Genomic DNA, 20,843 nt, shown 5'->3' on the forward strand with positions numbered 1-20,843 from the left:
CTTCACGATCTGTCCTCAGTATGCACATGTATGGCCTCTCTCCTGCTAAAATATGAGCTGTATTCTGGGGCTATGTACTTTCTGACACTATAATAATTAGTGCTGGGATGGGAGCTGGGGAAACTTGACGAGTTAGCAAACCTTCTTTATTTTCTCCCGATCAAAGCTGTCAAGAACAGAGTTTCAAAGGGTCTTTTTAATTGTTCCCATAGTATATGCAAGCACATCTGGTTTTGGTGTTCATAACACTACATTGGTATTCAGCCTTTTGAAATTCTGGCTGTTAAAATCAATGGAAAACTTGTGGAGTCAGGAAAACAAAGGAGGAGACAAGAAAACAAACATATGCTTCCTTCGCAATTACATTGCAGTGTCTAAAAGGTCTGCTTGAACCATCCCGTAAAAAGCCACTGGCAGGTGGCAAACAGATGGACGACAGGACACAGCCCAGATGTAGCTGCGTAGGAAGCGGCCCCCAACTCCTCCCCAGCTGTACTAGTACTCGGTGCTACGAGGATGTGCTCGATAACATCCCGCTTCTTCCAGAGAGATCTGGTGGGGACAGGACAATGGCCCGTGCAGGGTGCCGGAGAGCTGGTAGGGCTGGGAAAGCGGAGCGGTGGTGAGTTTGCTCTTCACAGAGAGGTCAGAGTTGTGGTCCCTGTGGGCACAGGGATTCCCCTACTTTGAGCCAAAACCAGTTAGAGCTGTCCCTCCCATATTCCCCAGCGATCAGAAAGGCATCTTAGGGTGGCATTTTTGATAGCAGTGAAGGAGATCTGTTGCTATTTGTTATGCTTCTGAGTGACTCTGGAAGCAACAGGAGAACAAGGAAGAAAGAGATCCAATGCCGAGAGTGAGATAGAAACTTAATAAATACAGTGATTCCACAGCCTGAACAAACTCCTTGTTTACTTCTGGCTCTAAGTTAGGTGTTTTTACTGGGAAGACCCTATGTGATTTCTCTCCTGTATGCTTTCCGCTTTTCATATGAGCTGACAAAACAGTTGGAGATACTGTGTCTTCTTAACCATTTTTAAAATTGCGAGTGGAGACCTGGAGGCATGAGATCTTCTGTTCTGTCTCTGCAATTCTCTGCTCCAGTTGCTAAGTGCCCCATGATGTTGGTTTTCAGAGGACAATGACGGGCTAATGCTTTCCTATGCTGGGAACTATAGACTAGTCAGTTAGCTAAGTGGTGACATAGAAGGTTTAAAATGTGCAAAAACCATTCAGTCTTGAAACATACTCCTGCTTTTCTGGACTCTGGACCATCTTCAGCTCCCTTTGATTTCTAGAAGCAGGAGATGTTTGTGTGTGATTCAGTAGTATAAATCACGCTTCATAAATTCCTTGCACAATTTTTGTGTGCTTGCCCATGCCTGCTTTTGCATGTGGTTCAAGTACCATAATTGCATACCTGAGTACCCATGTGAACATGCAACTGCAACCATTATAAGCAATCCTGCACAATTGCCTGCCAGACTATATCTGGGCTATAAAACTCACTTAATTAATGGGAAATTTGGGAGCACTGGCATACCAAACAGCAGCAGTAAAGAACTATTTTCTCTATGTAAAATGAATCAGACAGATGTTGCTGGGAGTTTGGAGCATGTCCATCTGTTGGGCACCCACAGGAGTGCTCCTCCCTGCCTCCACCTACTGCAGGGTCAACTCAGCTTTTTAGTAATACTGTTGTCCCCCAAAAGCCTCCACCATTCATTCCAAAAGATGATTAATTACATTACTGCTTCTATTTTTGTCCTTCTCTTGCACAATGAAGGAACTAAAGCACGCGGCTTTACAAGCTGGTGGCTCTGTAGGGAGATGGACTGCATGACTTAACAGCCCCTTCCATCTTCAGCTTCCATGATTCTGTGATTCTATGAAAGTCAAATTGTTTTTACTGTGAAAAAGTTGCAGGGGAATGACACTTATTTGTGTGGCCGTCATGCTTTATGACCACATACCAGTTCAGCTGTTGCTACACGTCCAGCTGGCAGAACCAGTGACTGGGATATTTACCCTGACATGCAAATAGCCGTCTCTCAGTCCAGCGTGGCCATGGCTCTGCTGCTGCAATTGGCTGCTCAGCTAAGTCTGTAATCATCTGCCCTTGCAAACACAGATGTGTACTTTGCTGAATTTTGTTTTATCTTGTAGAAAACAAAGAATCTACAGGATTCCAGAGGAGCAAAGCCCAGGCACTGTTGTTGCCAATATAACAGCTAAAGATCCTGATGATGAAGATTCTCCCAGCAGACTTTTCTACAGCATCCAGTCTTCTGACAGATATTTCTCCATAAATCCATGTAAGACAAACAAAAATGTGCCTTCTGACACCCCCAAAAAGAGAACAGAGTAGCTACTTTGAAAAAAATGTTTTTGCCTTACTTTTAAATTGACTTACTTTATTCTGTGGCTACCCCTAGAAATAAGAAATGCTCAGTGCATTATTAGGGTCAAATTCTTTGGTCAGCTGAAGATACCTTGATATCCTGAAGAAAGCAGACCAGAGGTGAATTCTTGACAAATACTGACTTATGGCTGGAGGCTGACAGTCCCTTGGGTGGAAGTAAGATTAGCTGCCTTCTTTTTAATCTCTGAGGACTGCAGTGAGCCTTCTGGGGCTCTTGAAACAGCTGCACATAAACCATAATGTCCTCTCTCCTGCCTGAAATCTCCTCTAGCATTGAGGTGCACAGCAAATCTGCACCTCAGCTTCATTGCTCGATTCATGACTCTCCTCAGGCAAGGCCATCCAAAAGAGTCCTCTCTCCCATGCTGGTTCTATCTCCTCATGCTCTCTGGGGTGCATACACCAGTGCCCTGAGGTTTTTGCTCCAGGGCTGTCATTCAGTGATTGCTTTGCTTCTCCTCTGCTATTGTTTTAGAACTGCTTAACATCACAGCTGTAAGAGGTGCCACACAACACAGTGCTGTGGGGGATCAGGATGACCCTTAAGTGCTTTGGATTCCCTATGCCCTTTCGCCATGTGTTGCCACCCTGCCCCTCAATTACACTCCAAAAGGCAGAGGGTGTATACACCATTCCTTTACCTCTTTGGTGCTCTGGGAATAGTATTTTGCTGTGCCATAAAAACCTTCTGTTTTTGAACAGAAGCTAACAGAAGTGAAAAAAAAAAAATTAAGTGAATGGCTGACCAGAACACTTGGCGCAATCTGGCACAGCTAAGAGCAGCTCTGTTGATGTGTGAGTAGATTTAGAGGTGCTGAAGGAAGCTTGAACGATAACAGTAGAAAGTGAAGCGGCCTTACTAGCTAGAGGGCAAGGACAGCACAGGCGTTAGCAGCTCATTGTCCTTGATGCTCTGTGAGTGCACTCAACTCTGAACTTGCACTAGCTCTTTGAGAGCGAAAGGGAAATCTAACCACTTTCCAAGCCCTCTGCTGAGGCCACCCTATGGTGTATATTTGAGCAATGGGTATCTATTCATTAAAGTCTTATGCAGAACTTTCAGAACTGTTTCGTATCATTTTAAAAATAACTAAATCAGCCATGATTTGCATGGAATAGAAGACTTTTTATTCTGCTACCTCTCTGCTGATCTGCCCTGTCCTCTTGCATGTACACCACGAGTGTTTTTTACTTCCCCCCCATGGTGAACATCTAACTTCTGGCTGCTTTCTGTCCAGCGACTGGAGTGCTGCAGGTGACTGGGAGAATCAATCGAGATGCCCTTCCACTACGGCTCCATCCTAACATCTCGTTGATAGTCCGGGTGGAGGACAGTCCCAGCAGTAGTCACGCCAGCGAAATGGAGATCACAATCATTGTTGATGATATCAATGACAACCCACCAGAATGCAATCCTTCTACCTTCAGGTACTGAGGCTCTTCACTGCCTTAGTGCTGCCTTGTTGCCCCAGACCAATGTGCAGCCTAAGGCACATCAGTTAGGGTCCCCAGACCTACAGCTAGAGGTTCAAATGGACATTTATCATTAGCTGTTAAAGGTTAGTGTTCACTCTAAGTGTCTTAGGGCATGAAACTCAACTTCCTGGCATGTTCAAACTGGAAATTTGGACTAAAAATATCTGTGTATAGTCAGATAACTTATTTATCTTCCTTTCAGATACCGAAATGCTTAGGATATCAGAGCCATGTGTTATAGAGTTACTTTTCTGACCTATACAGATCCAGGATCCTCCTTTCTTTATGCTAAACTGTGGGGAATCATTCACCAGGGAAAGCTTGCCAGTCAGTTCTGGAGTTTTATTTTAAACTTCCTGATCTTCTCTTCTAAATCTCTCCCTGGTGACCTGCATGGTTTTTGTCTAATGCAATCCATAAGGTCTTCAGAGTCCAGATCACCTCTTGTTATAGGTGTCCTCTGTGCGTAGTAACTTAGTCATGGACTTTGCTATGGCTATGAATGCTCTGAGGCCTTTGTGATGATTAGGTAGTTTATATTTGCAGATGAGGACATAACATCAACTCCATTTTACATATGAAGTGTGTCATAGAAAGACTGAAGTCAAAATTGTTCATCTGAAGTGTTTGATGTGCCTGGGCTCTGATCTTTCAGGGTACATGGCATTGCATAGTGCAGTTTTTCAGGTGCACTTATGGTAGTTTGATGCAGATAAAAATCCAGCATCTCAGCCGAAGAACCTATGCAATGAGGAATTCCCAGTTAGTGGGTATCTTTAAATTGCTTCCTCACTATCTAATAGAAATGTCTTGCATTGAAATCACATACTTTTACACACTGGACAGAAGAGAATCCAATTCTTCAGAGCGCTGCTTAGTTACAACATCCATGACAATAACACAAAAGTCTCTTTGTTATCTAGTGAGCTTAAATTTTGATCTGAAGGAGGCAAAAATCTTCAGGGAAAAAATGCAGTCAAATAAAGAACCAGTCTTATAGGAATTGCACAAGAGAACAAAATCAGGGCTTAATGGTATTTCAGTTGGTTCTTCATTTTCTTGTATTTAATCCTCTTGATTAAAAAAAATTAAATCAACACCCTCTGCCCCCAGTTCCATCACATGCATCACAGGGACCCTCACGATCAACAGCAGGGCCAGAAATGCTAGTTTCACAAAACAGGAGAATGGTCCAGCTATTAGTTAAGGAGAAAAGAACGAGCTTCTCATGAGGAGAACATTATAACATACTGAATAAATGAGTGTTGTAAAGATGGTTTAAAATACTAATTATTAATTGAACTAAACTTGAAAATTAAGATCTTGTGGCAGCTTCTGAAGTTTAGCTGAGTTCAGTTTTATGGTTTGGATCTGGCTAAATGTTTATATCCTGCCCTTTGTAGAGGGCTATTGTCCACCACAGTGTATGGATCAGATTCCAGGTTGCTTCATCAACTGTTGCCTATTTAGATCTAGGATTTCACTTAGAAAATAAATGGAAGTCAATGTTTTGGTATGTAATATATGAAAAGTTCAACAGAAGAAATAAGTTTCTCTGATGGGAAATGTGTTTGTTTTAAACAGGATAGAGGCAAATGAAAATACGATTGCTGGGACATTTCTTCTTGATCTTAGAAATTACTGTAAAGATATTGATGTTGATCCATCAAACAATCAATTTAATTTCACTGGATTATCTGGTTTTGGAAGCAATAACTTCGCTCTGGAGTCCACTGTGTCTGGAAGACTTGTGGTCAGTTGTTTGTGGCTTTATGTTAGATTGTCCTATTTCAGAAGTCAGCTTACAAAATATTGTCTGTACAAGAAAAAAAGAATTACTGTAATTCATGTCACAGTGGATATGATGTGGAGAATGACTGTTTTGACTGGATGTGAACTACATATCCTTTGATAGGATGCTTTCTATGGATTCTACAGAATTTGGTGAACAGAGAACTGTTTTAAATAAATGTGCCAGATATGTTTGAAAAAAACCCCAACTTTTTAAGGGACTGTGAAGCACCAACTTTGATATGGATAAACAGAGCAAATTGGTGCTATTTCATACCCATTTATTCATGACAGACTGTGGAAGATCCTTGCTGTTCAGCATGAAGAATTGAAATACTTGAGAAATCCCACACTCAGTAACTACTTCCCAGCTTCATTGGTCAGAGTTGTAAAACTACTTGGAGTGGTAAATTTTCACAAAAGTGTGGTGGGATTTGCACTTATGTGATTTTGCATGACAAAATATGAGTTCCTTATCCTGATAGCGGCTGGCATATTTGCATTGGCCAGAACCCCCACCAGTTGCTGGACATGTGCAATGGTGGTTGTTCCATTGCTTTAAAAAGAACCTTGGACAACTACAGAAAAAGGGAAACATAACAAAAAATAGGCATTCTGCCTAAAAGACAAGAGTACTACAGGAGCGGTAAAATGATTTTGTATGGCTTGCTTTAATTTTTGATCTGAGGTATGCATGCCAATAAGCACTGCCCTTAGCTGCTTAATCTGCCAACATGAAAAGCATATTCATTGCTGCACAGGGTATGATTGTTGTCAGCCTTTTGATCACTGTGTATGTATAATGTAACAGGCTATCTGAAGTGTCCTGTTCCTCCAGGAATTTCCCTGTAGATGATCAACAGTGGATGCCTGTACTTTAGTCCTGCTGCCCCAAAGTTTATGAGGCTCCTACAGAAAGATGGAGACTTCAGGAGATTAGGATTTAAATCTGTGTGAGCCACTGTTTAGTAACAACTTGGTTCCTGGATAAACACTCATGGCTGAACCCGATACCTTTAATACACGTCTGTAGGTGTGAACTCAAGGAGTAACTATTACTATTTAGCAATAGCAGATTCTTGTTGAGCCAATAAAGGGCAGAGTAAATAGCCAGCTCATTACATGAGCTTTGAATTAACTAGGTAAAAGGCCAAGACCTTATGATCCAAATGATAAAACTTCCTGCACTTAAGGGGAAGAAATTTTGTTGGCAGAGGAAAGAGCTTTGCATTTCTAAGAGACGCCAGAGCGTGAACATGTAGAAAAAGCCTGGAATTCAATCCTGTAATTGATTAATAGCCTATATTACTCCTACAGACCAATTTGATATATCCAAGGGGGAGACCACACTTACAGAATGCTGAAAAGAGTAATTGCCGTCATGTGTATTGTGACTTTATATAAGGAAGTATAAATACAATTGTGTTTCTTTTTAATTTAGATGACTGAAAGTATTGATTTAGAAAACCCAGCTAATCTAGGAGCTGAAGTTTATTCTTTGACTGTCAGGGTGCAAGATATTGCCTGTCCTAACTACTCAAGCAAGTATCCCTTTTACACTTCTTTTGATATTTTCCTGTGCTGTAACAGCATGGAGAGAGGAATACCATATGTATTTTGAATATATGCATGAGAAATTTCACAGCCATACTTAACTATGATTTAATCTTCTGTTATATTTCCAGATATCATCTACATTTACATCAGGATAAAGCCAGTGAATGAATTTTTTCCAGTCTTCAGTAATTCATCATATGAATTTAATGTTCCAGAAATTACTAAAGGTACAGTAAGTAGCACCTACATGATAAAAATAATGCTATCATGTTGATAAGTACCTTTTTGCTCTAAATGGATTTTCATATATTTGAATGAGGAGAATGGCTCAAAGCTCCAGTTCAACCAGGGTCTCACCATACAACCACCTACTACCCTTAAATAGACAAAACTGGCAACAACTCCAATTGTACAGATGGAAGCTAAGACACAGACAAATTCAGCAATTGCACAAGAAATCTGTGACAGAGCCAGGAACTGAACTCAGATGTCTTGTTTTAGACCGTCTTTCTGCTCTTGCTAAATTAGTCTTTTGGAGGGATTGCGATGGTGCTAAGAAACCGTTATAGATTGACACAGACAAGTGAGGACTCCCTTGGCCCAGGCATGGTGCAGGCTGGCCACCCCGCTGTCCCCTTAGACCCAGCTCACCTTGGGTGCAGTGGGTGCCCTGAAGATGGGGTGGGCTGGGAATGCTCAGATGAGGTGGCTGCACTGAGCCAGACGGCAATAGAGCAGCTCGTGCCTGGAGCTAGGGTCCTTCCCATTCCTGCAACAGCCCAGGACCAGCGGCTGCAAACGCGGCCTTAAAACAGAATTTTTTGAAACTGTTCACATGCTTGACTCCCATCTCAGCATCCTTCCTGTCCCCTGGTGAGTCCTGCATCTCATGTGTTTGCACAGCAGTGCCATGGCATCTTACCTCCTTGGAAATCCTTGTGTGCAAGGTGTGACCGCTAGCCAGCTCTGTGCTGTGCTGCTCAGTGCCCAGAGGAGTCGGCACGGGAATGGCATCTTTCCTAGCTCCAGCTTCACCCTCATATAAACCTGATGTACCAAACACAGGCCTTCTGCCCCAGGACCTCACTTACTGGCTTTATTCTCTTGGCTGAGAAAAATTTGAGAGGTACATTAGACATATGCTGGATAAATCTTGACCTTCATTCTGAACTTCCTAGGGTCACAGAAAAATTGAAGGTGTAAGGGACCTCTGGGAGTCTCAAGTCCAACTCTTGCTCCAAGTGAGGCTAGTTTCAAGGCTAGATCATGTTGCTCGGGGCCTCATCCACTTGCATTTTGAAAATCTCCAAGGATGGAGACTCCACAGCCTCTCTGAGCCCCTGTTCCAGCTGAGCAACCTTCATTCCAGATAATTTTATCTAGTACCCATCTGGAATTTTCTGTGTCGTGGTTTGTGTCTGTTCTCTATCGTCCTTTCACTGTCACCTTCTGAGAAGAGTGTATCTGGGTCTTCTGCATCATTGCCCTTTAGGTAGTGGAGCACAGCAATTAAATCCCCCCTTTGCCTTCCCCTCTCCACCCTGAACAAACCCAGTCCCACCAACCTCTCTTCCTGCATCATCTGCTAAACGCTACCCAGCCTTTCTCTAGTTTTTAGTAACTCTCTTGTACTTGGACCCCCAAACTGGTCACAGGTAGCTTTACTGCATTCAGCTCTGGAGCCCCTAACATAAGGACATGGACCTGTTGGAGCAGGTCCAGAGGAAGGCCACAGAAAGGATCAGAGGGCTGGAGCACCTCTCCTAGGAAGACAGGCTGATAGAGTTGGGGTTGTTCAGCCTGGAGAAGAGAAGGATCCGGGGAGACCTTATAGCAGCCTTCCAGTACTTAAAGAGGGCCTACAGGAAAGCTGGAGAGGGACTTCTTACAAGGGCCTATAGTGATAGGACAAGGGGTGGCCTATAGTGATAGGACAAGGGGTAGTGGCTTTAAACTGAAATAGGGTAGATTTGGATTAGATTTAAGGAAGAAATTCTTCACTGTGAGGGTGGTGAGACACTGGAACAGGTTGCCCAGAGAGGCTGTGGATGCCCCATCCCTGGAAGTGTTCAAGGCCAGCTTGGATGGGGCTTTGAGCAATCTGGTCTAGTGGAAGGTGTCCCTGCCCATGGCAGGGGGGTTGGAACTAGATGATCTTTAAGGTCCCTTCCAACCCAAACCATTCGGTGATTCTATGAGTGCTGAGCAGAGTGGATTAGTCACTTCCCAGCATATGCTGGTAACACACTTGTTAATACAGCCCAGTATGTGGTTTCCATTCCCCCAAAGTGCCCTGGTGGCTCATGTGTAACTAGTCCACCAGAGCCTGGGATCCCTCCCTGCAGAGCTGCTGCCTGCTCAGTCAGTCTCAGCCCACACTGGTGCATAGGCTTGTTCTGGCGCTGGTGCAGGCTTTGCATTTGTCTGTGCTGAGGTCCACGAGTCCTGTTGGCCTGTAGCTCCAGCCTGCTGGGCCCCTCTGACCGGCAGCCCTGTCCTTCAGCACGTCCAACACTGCCCCAGGCTGCTGTTACTCACAAACCTGCCCCAAAGGCCATGTCACCAAGGAGGACATCCAACTGCATCTCTGCATCTGAGTGGGACATAGTGAAGCTGCCCATGAAACTCCAGGAGATTTAGCAGCCAGATAATCCAGTATCTTCTTGAATTCATCGGATTATTATGGCCAGAGCATGCTTAAAGCACAGGAAAAGGCAGCTGTGGCTATGGTCAGCAGACCTGTAGGCTCGGTGGTGCTTCTCTGTCCATTTGCCTAAGCCAGAAGGCAGGGTGTGGTGGGGAGGAAAAGGCATGCTTCAAGCAGCCCCACCATCCTGCCCACAACCTCCTCTCCCTTGCCATGGGCAAACAAGCAAGCCCAAATTTCCAGCCCTCAGCTCTCTGTTTTCTTCATTCTCTGGTCAGGAGGATCCTGCCAAGGTCCACAGCTCTGCAAAAATCACTCCTGCCTGCCCTGTGGAGAAGCCGTAACTGGCCACTGCTGAGTACAGCAAAGCTGCAGCTGGCGTGGGGATGCACGGCCTGGAAGGGAGCTGGAGGGACTGGGGAAGCTGGGGTGGCGGGACTGGCTCCCAGGGGGGTCTGCCTGGCAGAGAAACCCTGGCAGCCCTGGCTCCTGCAGGACCCAAACCGCCAGGAAAGCAAGGAAGGCTAAAGGGGGATGAGGAGGCACAGGACAGCCACTCAGCAGTCAGAGGACCCTGACCTTCAGGTGTTCATACCAGCATCTCGCATTGCTCAGCAGCCTGTTTTTCTCGCTTAGCTTTAATTTCTATGGTGCGTGGATGGAGCTTGACTTTCTACGCTGTTTCCTAGTGGGCATGATATGATGAATTTTGTAGCGTTTCCTGTTCTGAGTGTGTATCCTCATACCACTGATGTGTATCTTAGCGATATAACACTTGAAACCTGTCTGTGACATGGATATGTCTGTAAAGTTCTCTGTGTGTCAGCCACAGAACTTTGCTGGATACTGAGACTATCAAGAGAAATAATATGTTTTTTTCTGACTCAGACTGCCTTTTGCTTTGGGCTGAGTTGACATTAACAGGGTGCTTGCTATTGCTGAACCAAACAGCAGCCAACAGTTTGTGGTAGGGCTGGAGTTCACAGGGTCAGGAAAGAAAAAAATATGCCAACCCTTCATTTACATCTTCTTTCTTATTCTGTGCTTGTGGACTACTCATCCTGTATATCCCCAGGTCATGTGGATCCACTTAGCGTTGAATCAGTGTCTGCAGAGATGGGCGTGCACAGTCCCATCTTCTTTCTCACAGTTTACAGCACTGCCATTTGTATTTTGCTTCATACGTGCTTGGTACAAAGGTAATTCAAACTGCTTTTCAAGCACCTCGCAAGGAATGGCAGCAATTGCTTTTCAAGGCAGACAAAGAGCCTTGTTCCTCCAACCAAGCCGTGCTCGGGCTGCCACAAGGTGGGAGTTCGTGCGTGTCAGTGCAGGGCTCGGGGTGGCCCTCACCGCCAGAGCACTTCTGTTGTGGTTCTGTACAGACTCCAAGCATTTTGGTATTTATTGCTAGCAGGCAAGCCCATACACTGGGGAGCCATAACACAGCATGGTGAACTAGTATTTCTCACACCTTTGCTTTCCTTTTGGGGGGGTGAAAACTCTAAAACAAATCTTTAGTTCAGTTTCATCAAGTTGTGGTTGGAACAAGTACTCTGTACCTCCCTTTCCTTAAAATGTTAATGAAATATTGCATTTTCTGTCTCTCAGTGGGATCCAGCATTGGAAGAGTGAATGCCAGAGACAAGGACTGGTCACCCAGTGTCATCACTTACTCCATCGTAGCTGGAGGAGGCACCAAGGATTACACAAATATCTTCTGGATCAGCCCCACCAAAGGAGATGTGAAGATTTTAGCTAGATTAGACTATGAAACAACTCAGAAACACATTCTCACAGTACAGGCCTCAGACCAAGAGAAGACTGCAACAGCATCTGTGAGTAAATCCACTCTACTTCTCCCCCTTTATCTACATTTTTCTCTCTTCTTCTTGGCAAGAATGGTAAGACACTGGGCAAAGCACTTTGGTCTGTAAAAGGCAAGTCCACCCCTGCACAGAGTCATGTATTAGTCAGATGAAAGAGGTGGTGTTCACTCAATCTTGGTTTATTTCTTACAAAAAGGATTAAAGTAATATTTTTATACTTTTAACTCTATGGTTTTTGTTTCTCAGTCTTTTTTTCTTATTTTACCTGGGCAGTGAAATTGTTTTCAGTGCCCTACACAATTTAAGATAATATTTATGGCTACATATGTACCAGAAAATAGAAAAAGGACAGGGTCTTGAGTCCAGGTAGCACAATCTAATTGTAGCCATGTTTAGTGTCAAGTTGTTTTTGGACCCTGTGTAGTGCCCCTTGGCCCTCAAACATATTTTTGATTTTGTATGTGACATTTTTTCACTGCAAAGTGCCCAAAGTAATGCAAGAATCATGTTGCAGCCTATCAGAAAACACAGATATGTGTTTTCATGGGTTGGGACATAGGGGATGTGCTGCGTACCTCGGGGATGGGATGAAGGCTTGAACAGCCTCTTGGGACAATGTCAGAGGGCCCAGCCCAGTACAGCTGTGTCCACATGGCCTACTGGAGATGAAACCCTACATGTGCCTTCCCCTGATCGTGATCTAGTTTTGTCCTCAATGGTGCTATCTGGCAGGAGCCAAGAGCATGACAGGCACCGTGATAACATTAAACAGTAGGGTTGTGCTCAAGTTTGCTGCCCAGACCTATTATATTCAGAAGAAAAAATAGATGGTATGTCCACAAAGGTATTTTATATTCACTTCTTTTAAAAAATCCCAGTGTCCTTCACATACAGACTCCTTTTCACATCTTCTCCCTCATGACTGCCTTACATTTGACTTTTGCACATCTGTTGGGGAAGATACAGATACTAGGCTTGCTTTCTATTCCAGGCAAGCACCACCCATAGAGATGCTAGGTGAGAGGTACTTAATCTCTTTATCACCTGCTGTATTTCAAGGTGACGATTAAGGAAAATTCAGCATTAGGAGCTTTTAATGATGACAAGTCTATCTGTTGCCTGTTAAAGACCAACAGGCATTAGAGGAAAGAGCTTTGAGAAGGGTAACCTTTTCCTCTCAGCCAGCTAATCCCAGCTGACATTAAGCACATCTGGTGCTACCTGGGGTGCTCCCAGTCATGCAGAAGGCCATTGCCAGCATTTATCTCTCACTGGGAACAGTCTATAAGGAGTATTCTTTCCTTCCATGGCTCATGCTCTGAATTATTATTAAATATGCTAAGAAGCCTAATTAATGACTGTGAAGCAATTTGAGAGGTTTGAAAGGAAGTTTAATGAATACGTGGTACTATTATTATTTCTCATTCTAACTATGACACAATTCAGGTGATTCAAGTAGTCAGACACATCACCTTGAAAACCCCCGTGGTCTTGGAAGATGGTTCATGTTAAGGAACATGTTCCCAGAAGAGTGCTGATCACAAGAAGAATTGAAGGTCAAATGTTCACAGACATTTTCTGGTAGAAACTAGATTGGAAGGGAGGTTCATTGCTCTTCAGCTGCTGTTGATCAAAAGAGCAAAACGCGCAAAGCCAAACAGTTTCTGAAGTTAATAAAATTCTGGCTCAGTACAGTGGAGGAGCTTCAGCTTGCTATTGCTCTTTTCTTTCAGGTAACTGTCAATGTTTTGGAAGTAAATGATGAAGAACCAGTTTGTTCACCCAATTTCTATTCATTTCAAATCCCAGTCAGCTTAGCTGTTGGGACCAATATTAATGGCTTCAGGATTGAATGTCAAGATCGCGATTCTGATCCCAGGTCTTTCCGTTACATCATTAATGAAGGTACTGTGTCACGGTCTGTGAGCTGGGAGCAGTGCAAAACTTAACGTATGTATGTTGATGGTTCACTTTGATTTGTAAATAAAAATCTAGCCATGGTAAGCTAGTTGTGATCCACAAGTTCTGCGCATCATTACTTTGCTGCTTACCAAAAGAGATGTCGCTCCACAAGTTGGCTACTGGTGCTACCACCTAGAACCATTCCTTTGCAAGACTGGATTGCCCACCATGTTAAATAATTGGCAATTAATGACACAGTTGACAAGGACTTCAGAAGAATGAGCTGGAATGATATGCAGGGTCAAATTTCCCTTCCAATTACAGCTGAGTATATCTTGAGAAACAATGGTGGGTTCTGTTACTCTGCATACCTCACCTTTAGATCCTGGTACACAGTTCAAAACAACTGAGCAAACCTGCATGTTCTTGGCCCATGCTGTGTGCATTAAAGCCCCATTTTAAGAATGTGTGTTTGAACCTAGTAATCAGCTGCATCCACTTAGAGAACTGCAATGGTATGGGATGACACTCCACAAAAAAGGGAATGCACTCTTTTGGGACAGTTCCTTTTTTTGTTGCTGAGGTGACTGCTGAGAAGGAAGGAGCAGATTGTCCAGGTGCCAGTAAAAAGCTGTGAGCGTAAAAAGAGAGAACCTCTGTCGTATTGCAGCCCCTTAACGCCACAGAGGAGCTCTGCAGCAGTGGTATTTACACACGAACCCATACAAAGGCTGTGTTTGTACTAGTAAATCAGCGTCTGACCACAGGTCCACTTTTGGCTGTACAGATTTGAGCTGTGCCATGCAGTTGGCCTCCGAGCCACAGAGCAGCCCAGGGCCCATTTTGTGTTGTACAATAGACACGGGCTTCAAGGTCACTTCAACTCTGGAGCGCTATGGGGCAACGAGAGCAAAACCAAAGCACATTTGGTGCCTTTTCATAGCTCCGATCTCTTGTATGTGTGGTCTGTCCGGACCCTAACCGCTGGCCTACCTGCAGCCCAGGCTGCTAGCAGGTCTCCAGCTATATGGACAGAAAACGAGGGCTGGGGAGCCAGCATCACTGAACTCCCCTCTCTGCCCTCACAGTGCAGACAAAGCCCTCAAGGCAATTAATGTCCCTGAGTCATTAGCTCTCTTCTGGGGGACCTGTTCAAAGGCCTCTGCCTCTGGGCAGAGGGATAAGCTGTAGAGAAGGGCTGGAGGGACCTCTGAAGACACTGGTCGTGTCCCTGTGGCCTAGGGGCCACTCCAGGGACACCCCAGCAGCAGAATGAGCCCTGCAACAGCGTAGGGTCCTCGCCCCAGCTGGGTGCTGCTGCTTCTGGGTGCTCTCCAGGCTGTAAGGACAGGTCATGCAGGAGACCTCTTGTGCGCCCCATGGCTCTGAAGTGTTTCCACAGCTTCATCTCAGCTGTGTCCCCATAGAGGGTCTTATTCTATATTTTAATGCTTTTATGACTGTCCTGTTTTAAATTATTTTACATGGTATCAGGAAGATCGAGGAGCCATTCTTGTCAACGATATTTCACCATACAGGTGCACAGTGATCCGTAACAAGCTGTCAACAGAAACTGATCTGTTTGCTTCTTCCATGCATTTACTTTAATGTGGGATTAAAGTAAAATTTTTTGCATTTTGGTGTTGGCTTTTTGCAGGAAACGTGAACAATCATTTCACCTTTTCACCAAGTGCTGGCTCCAACACATCTCGGCTGATTCTTGCATCAAGGTTTGACTATGACAGCGGACTTGATACAAACTGGATTTACAGACTGCACGTCTATATAACAGATGACAATTTACTATCTGCCAGGGACAGAACTACAGACATAATTAAAACTGGAACGGTGACTTTAAGCATCAGAGTTATCCCAAACCCAACTACTGTTATTACCACAACGGTAAGTTCACTGAAATTTATGTCCAGTTCTGCATTTCTTTTATGGACTAATCTCCATAGGAATGAAGAAAAGAGGGTAGATGTATGCAAAAGGAAAGCAAAAACCCACAGTGGGTCCAGTCCTGGGAAGCGCTGAGCCCCGTGCTCTTACACTGAGGCCAAGGTGGTTGATGTTCTTAGTGTTATGAAGGATTGGTCCCAGGTACAGAGTCGTAACGTATGTTTTGTATTTTAGTTTCTAAAACAAAAAGGGCAAGTAGCCAAAGGACCGGGCACACTGCTATTACCATGCAACTGGAAAGTTAAAGATTTTTGGCAGCTTTCTTAATAAGGAAAGAGCAGAGGTTAATCTTTGCCTGGAACCTTAAAATTACCTCATGCATTTTGCACTACCTCTTTTTTTATTTATAGCTAGTCACTCCCCCAGCTGCCTTGCACTTCTATGTGCTGCTTTAGCAGTGGGACACATTAATCTGCGGCTACCAAAGTTGAAATAGGCAACAACAGCAACAAGAAATCCTCATCACTTGGAAGGGGCTTTTTTCCATCCCTGAGGTCACCATCATGTAAAACTTTGAGCTGCCTGTCAGGAACTGAAGCAGTTGTGCAGAGCCTCAGCGTGTTGCTGAGGTTTCACACAGCAAACCCAGAGAGGTGGGATGGGTCTTTCCTGAGCTCCCTGCCCACATGGTGGTCCACAGCTGAGCTGGGGAAGCCTGCACAGCTTTTGGCAGCCAGGGTGGGATCTGGCCTTGCACAGCCTGTGGAGCTGTGGGCCTGTGTCCCAGCAATACAGTCTACTCCTCCGCACAGCCATGCCAGGCAAGCTCTGGCTCACCAGTTTCATTTTGGAGCTGATTTCCATCAGGCTGGTGCAGAGCGTGAGGAGAGTGTGCTTTCGTCCTGTCTGCAGAAGAAGCAGCACAGCCTGAGAGTACGGACCACTCTGTCCCCATCCTTGTGCCAGTCACTGCCCTCACACCTTGCTGCATCATCTCTCCGTCATCCAGAGTCCGTCCATTTTCCACCTGCCTGCAGATGGCATTACTCTTTTTTCTCTTGCATGCAGGAATGAAAATATGAGTATGCTGGTGAAGGAGTAAAAGAGCTATTCACTGTAAAATGGTCTGGATGTTCTAGGGGCTACTGGTAACTGAGGCAGAATCAGAGGATCTGCAAACAGTACATGCAAATCTGGATGGTTTGCTATGAAAATGCTTAAATCCAAACTTGCAGACTGATTAATAACCCTGTTATTATCTAATGCTCTGTTGGGAAGGAATAAACGGTTTTCTCACAGCCCTCTCCTCCCCCTACTTGATGTGGAAATGAAAAGTTAAGCTGAATAACAAAACTTATTCTGTATTTCTTTCTCACGCTTTACCACGAACACAAACAGTCTCGACCACATACCACAGTGTTAAATCTGCCCCCTCCAGAGATATCAGCCTTCCACTTTCAGTCTATTTTCCAGAAGAGCACTTCCATTACAGCAGCTTCTCACATCACTACTCCTTACATGTGTTCGTTCAGTGCAGCAACTTGAATCAGATGCTGGAAGGCTGGTAGTGTAGAAAAGAAGCCCTGTCACAAAAAGTCACTTGTGACTTCAGTCCCAGTGAGGATGGAGTGGTGGTGGTGATCTTGAGATTATCTGAGCGTTTCTGTAAGGATTGGATGTACCTTTTCTTGCAAGGCTAAATAGGTTATTTTAAAGGTATCCTTAAAAAGGAAAGAAATAGATACCCTACTAAATTTCATACACAATGTGATTACAAATGTCTTACAGAAAATTAAATAAAAACTTCAGTAGATGATCAAAACTAATAGTACCACACTAGGTGACGACCCAGGTAGAGCAAAAGAGTAATTTCTAATCTGTATGAGGACAGTTTCATGATGGGACCTTAATGAATGAGTTGCTAGCACCAAGTGAAGTGCCAGCTCAGAGACGTGTCTCCTGGCACTCAGGAAGACGTGGGAGATAGGAACTGCTCAGGAAGTGTGGTTTTCCCTTCTGGAACAAGTCACAGGGTAAAGAAAAGGAGTTTCATTTCTTTTTATACAATAACCCAATTCCTTGGGGTTCAACTCCTCTTACAAAGCGGGCCAAACGATCACTGCAGTGAAGATGACCTAATTCCAGTTTTGCCTTAGGTAACAAGAAACCATTATCTCGGTAATGGCAGTATTCCCTGAACTTGCTCACCCTCCAACAGTGTGCTTGCAGCTTCTCAGGCAACCTGAGGTTTTTAAACCCCACCATGGCATGTTTATTTTAATATAAGACATTGAAACATGATCTGGAACCTCCTTTTTGCATCGTGGGTGGGCTCCATTTCACCTGCCTTTGGTTGCCCCAGGAGCTCTGTAGTCCATCTCAGTCATCTGAGCTGCCTTGGCAGTCGGCAGGCAGGTACGTGGGATGAATCACTGTCTCCAGCAGACACTATCTCCCTCTGCCCATCATCTGCAGAGCCTCGGGGCAAGCTTGGGCCAGGTGCTTCAGTGCAGAAGTTCAACCAGATGAAAGGTGTCAGTAACCTTACAAGTATGCAGCCTTGAGGAACTTACCCTATCTTGTTTTTAAAGCCTGGCTTCACTGTTGTGACAAAAATGGAAAACCTCTACTCTGAATCGGCGTGGTACGTGCCGTTTGTCATCACCCTCGGCAGTTTGCTGCTCCTCGGACTGCTGGGGTACCTGGGGTTCCTGCTGGCGACGTGGGTCCGCACCTGCTGCCCTCCGGCAGGCAAAGCAGGCGACGTGCTTCTGTGAGTCCTCCCAAATGTCACGCTGGGGAAGTACCCAGCAGCACCTGGCGATGACAGAGATAACCCAGGTCTTTCAGCCGTAATGAAATCTATGCTTTGAATATTTTATAGCGGTATGCCCTTAGCTCTAGTAAATGCTATTACCGGCTACAGTGATATTTGGTGTTAATGATATGAAATCAAGGAAAAATGTCCTTGGCTTTTTTTTCCCATGGATTTACTAACATTAGCATTAGGTGAAGGTAAGAGTGGAATTAACAATTATGACCTCTAAAGGCAGCTATGCTCGTGAGATGCAGTCAGAGTCTGTGCCTGACCGTGCTGACCAAAAATACAAATGTTTTTGGTTTGTATTTGGCTCCCACTCCGAGGGATCTCACATCTAGGTAGTTAGTTACTGGATGCATTTTCCTCCCTCCCAGCTACAGATCCCAGAGTCTTTTCCAAACCTTGGTGCTCATGCCAAATTCTTTGTTCTGGCAAAACTTCTGCAGATTTCCTGGAGTTTTACCCAAGCCTGTTGCAAGGCTCTGACCCACAAAGCTTTGTGGTACCTCTAAGTGCTCGTGCTTGGCAAAAGCCACGGAAGCACCTGGGACCAGCTCTGGTTCATTGTGGGAAGCAGCAGAGATCCCTGCGGGCTGCCTTCTCAGTGGGCTGGAGCCAGACTGCCTCTAAATTGACTTTTTACTTCACAAAACAATGATAAGCAGCTCTTTAAGTGGACTGGGATTAAAAAGAAAAGGATTTCTATTAGTATTCTCAGGATTTGGACCTAAATTTAGAAATTATAGTAAATGTAAAGACGTAATATATAACTGTGATTATAGTTCAAATGGTGTGTGCAAGGAATTTAGCAATTTGTGATAAAAATGACAGATGAATCTAGCAGCACATAGCTTGGCTATTGTTATTATTTATTAATAGGGCAAGTGATTCATTGGGAGCCAGGCTCTCCCATTAAAAAGCAATTTCTGTATTTTCAAAAACATTTACAACCTTTCAAATATTTTAAAAGCTATTATCTGAGCACATTACATCCAAAAAATTGACCTTCCTCCAAGGATGGAACAAGATGACAATATTTTAAAGTGTATTTTTCCAGATTATATAAATCCATAATGCTATCATCAATAAGACTTTATTTTTTTAATACCATCCCTTCTTGGAGAGGTGTTAGAGCAATGCTCAGGGCTGTTTTCCTGTTTGAGAGCAGCATTAAATGATGCAGGCCTTCAGTGAAAGCAAAACCAGAAACCAAACAAAACAAGCAAACCCCAGAACTCAAGGAAACACATCCTTCTTGCCAAATGAAAGAGAACAAAGCGTGGTATTTTTATGTAGGCAAAAGTATGACATTTGTTAACTACACTCTTAATCTTTTTTTCATTTCAGGATAAATGCTGCAGGTGTGTACCTCTTTTCTATATTTTAATACTTTACAACAAGATCTTGTTTACAATTGAGTGTACAATTTGTAAATCCATTTCTAGACAAATAAATTTGACCCAGTACAAGAGTACTGAGATTATTTAATCCTGGCTGATTATGGGATGCCTGCATAAGTGATTTCATGGTTCTTTTGGTCTTCAAATCTATTAACTATTCAGAGTAGCCTGGTATTCCGGCATGAACGCTAAAGAATTACTGTATTTTTCACATGCAATTCATATGCTATCTGTTAAAAAAAAATCTCATCCCTCTATAGCACCTTCAGGAGTCATCTCCACTCCAATTCTCTGTTCTCTGATCCCTTCATTTGCTCCTTTGACACCATTACTTCATGTAGCTGAAGATTTATTTTAAAGTATTGGTGCTTTTAAAGGAGTTTGTATAACTTATGAGGGGTATAAGTTGCACATTAAAAAAAGTAGTTTTTTAAGCAGTCTTGTTCCTTTTAGTCCCATTAGCTTTCTGTTAGCAAGCATGGCTCATATGGGCTCAGTAAGACCTTGCTTTTATAACTCCCTCTCCTCAATCAGTATCTCCCAAACACATGACTAACAAAATCCAACAAAATTAGCTGTTCTTTTGGTTGCCCAATTTGAGACATATCAGCATTGGCTGGTTTCCAAAAAATGGATGCTTGGTGCTTTCTGAAAAACTGGTTCCCAAATGCTGGGCAGAAAAGGCCAGACACAACAGGTTTCCTGTCAGTGCTCAGGTTGAGACCCATCTGCAGCACTTCAGAGTATTGCATGCCTGGCTGTAAAGCCCGTTGGTGGCCAGGCATTCAGTTCTCCAAAGAAAGGCCATTAAACAAATTGGCATGGAGCAAGCAAGAAGAAATCATAGCAACTAGTTGGGTATCATCCACAAATCCATGCTGTCAAGATGTCTATGGCACTGCTGCTGTATTTGTTTGCATGTGGGATGGGTTAATAGTGTGGTAAATTCACACATAACCAAACAGTTCAATCTGAATTTTACTTGACTGGATCTGCAGCACTTCCCTGTTTTGTCTCGAAGTGCATATCTGAGTGCACAAGCTTTGCAACTACAAACATTCATGGAAAAACATAATCTACATTTGTAGTTCAAATA

General features: G+C 43.9%; 1 protein-coding gene across 3 annotated transcripts in view; it reads left to right on the forward strand.

The window, feature by feature from the left end:
• CDHR3 (cadherin related family member 3) overlaps positions 1 to 20,843 on the forward strand; it is a 66,839-nt gene that overhangs the window by 40,612 nt on the left and 5,384 nt on the right. For 2 of the 3 annotated variants that reach the window (XM_069801817.1, XM_069801818.1), the window contains 10 exons: positions 2,167 to 2,315; positions 3,661 to 3,850; positions 5,483 to 5,651; positions 7,131 to 7,230; positions 7,375 to 7,473; positions 11,505 to 11,731; positions 13,456 to 13,627; positions 15,282 to 15,526; positions 18,118 to 18,299; positions 19,695 to 19,708. In XM_069801817.1, coding sequence (XP_069657918.1) covers positions 2,167 to 2,315; positions 3,661 to 3,850; positions 5,483 to 5,651; positions 7,131 to 7,230; positions 7,375 to 7,473; positions 11,505 to 11,731; positions 13,456 to 13,627; positions 15,282 to 15,526; positions 18,118 to 18,299; positions 19,695 to 19,708 — 1,547 coding nt within the window. Of the gene's footprint in view, positions 1 to 2,166; positions 2,316 to 3,660; positions 3,851 to 5,482; positions 5,652 to 7,130; positions 7,231 to 7,374; positions 7,474 to 11,504; positions 11,732 to 13,455; positions 13,628 to 15,281; positions 15,527 to 16,594; positions 17,060 to 18,117; positions 18,300 to 19,694; positions 19,709 to 20,843 lie in introns of those variants that run through there. The other variant, XM_069801819.1, reaches the window with a different exon arrangement.

This window comes from Haliaeetus albicilla, chromosome 14, assembly GCF_947461875.1.
Source record: "Haliaeetus albicilla chromosome 14, bHalAlb1.1, whole genome shotgun sequence".
Lineage (NCBI taxonomy): Eukaryota > Metazoa > Chordata > Aves > Accipitriformes > Accipitridae > Haliaeetus > Haliaeetus albicilla.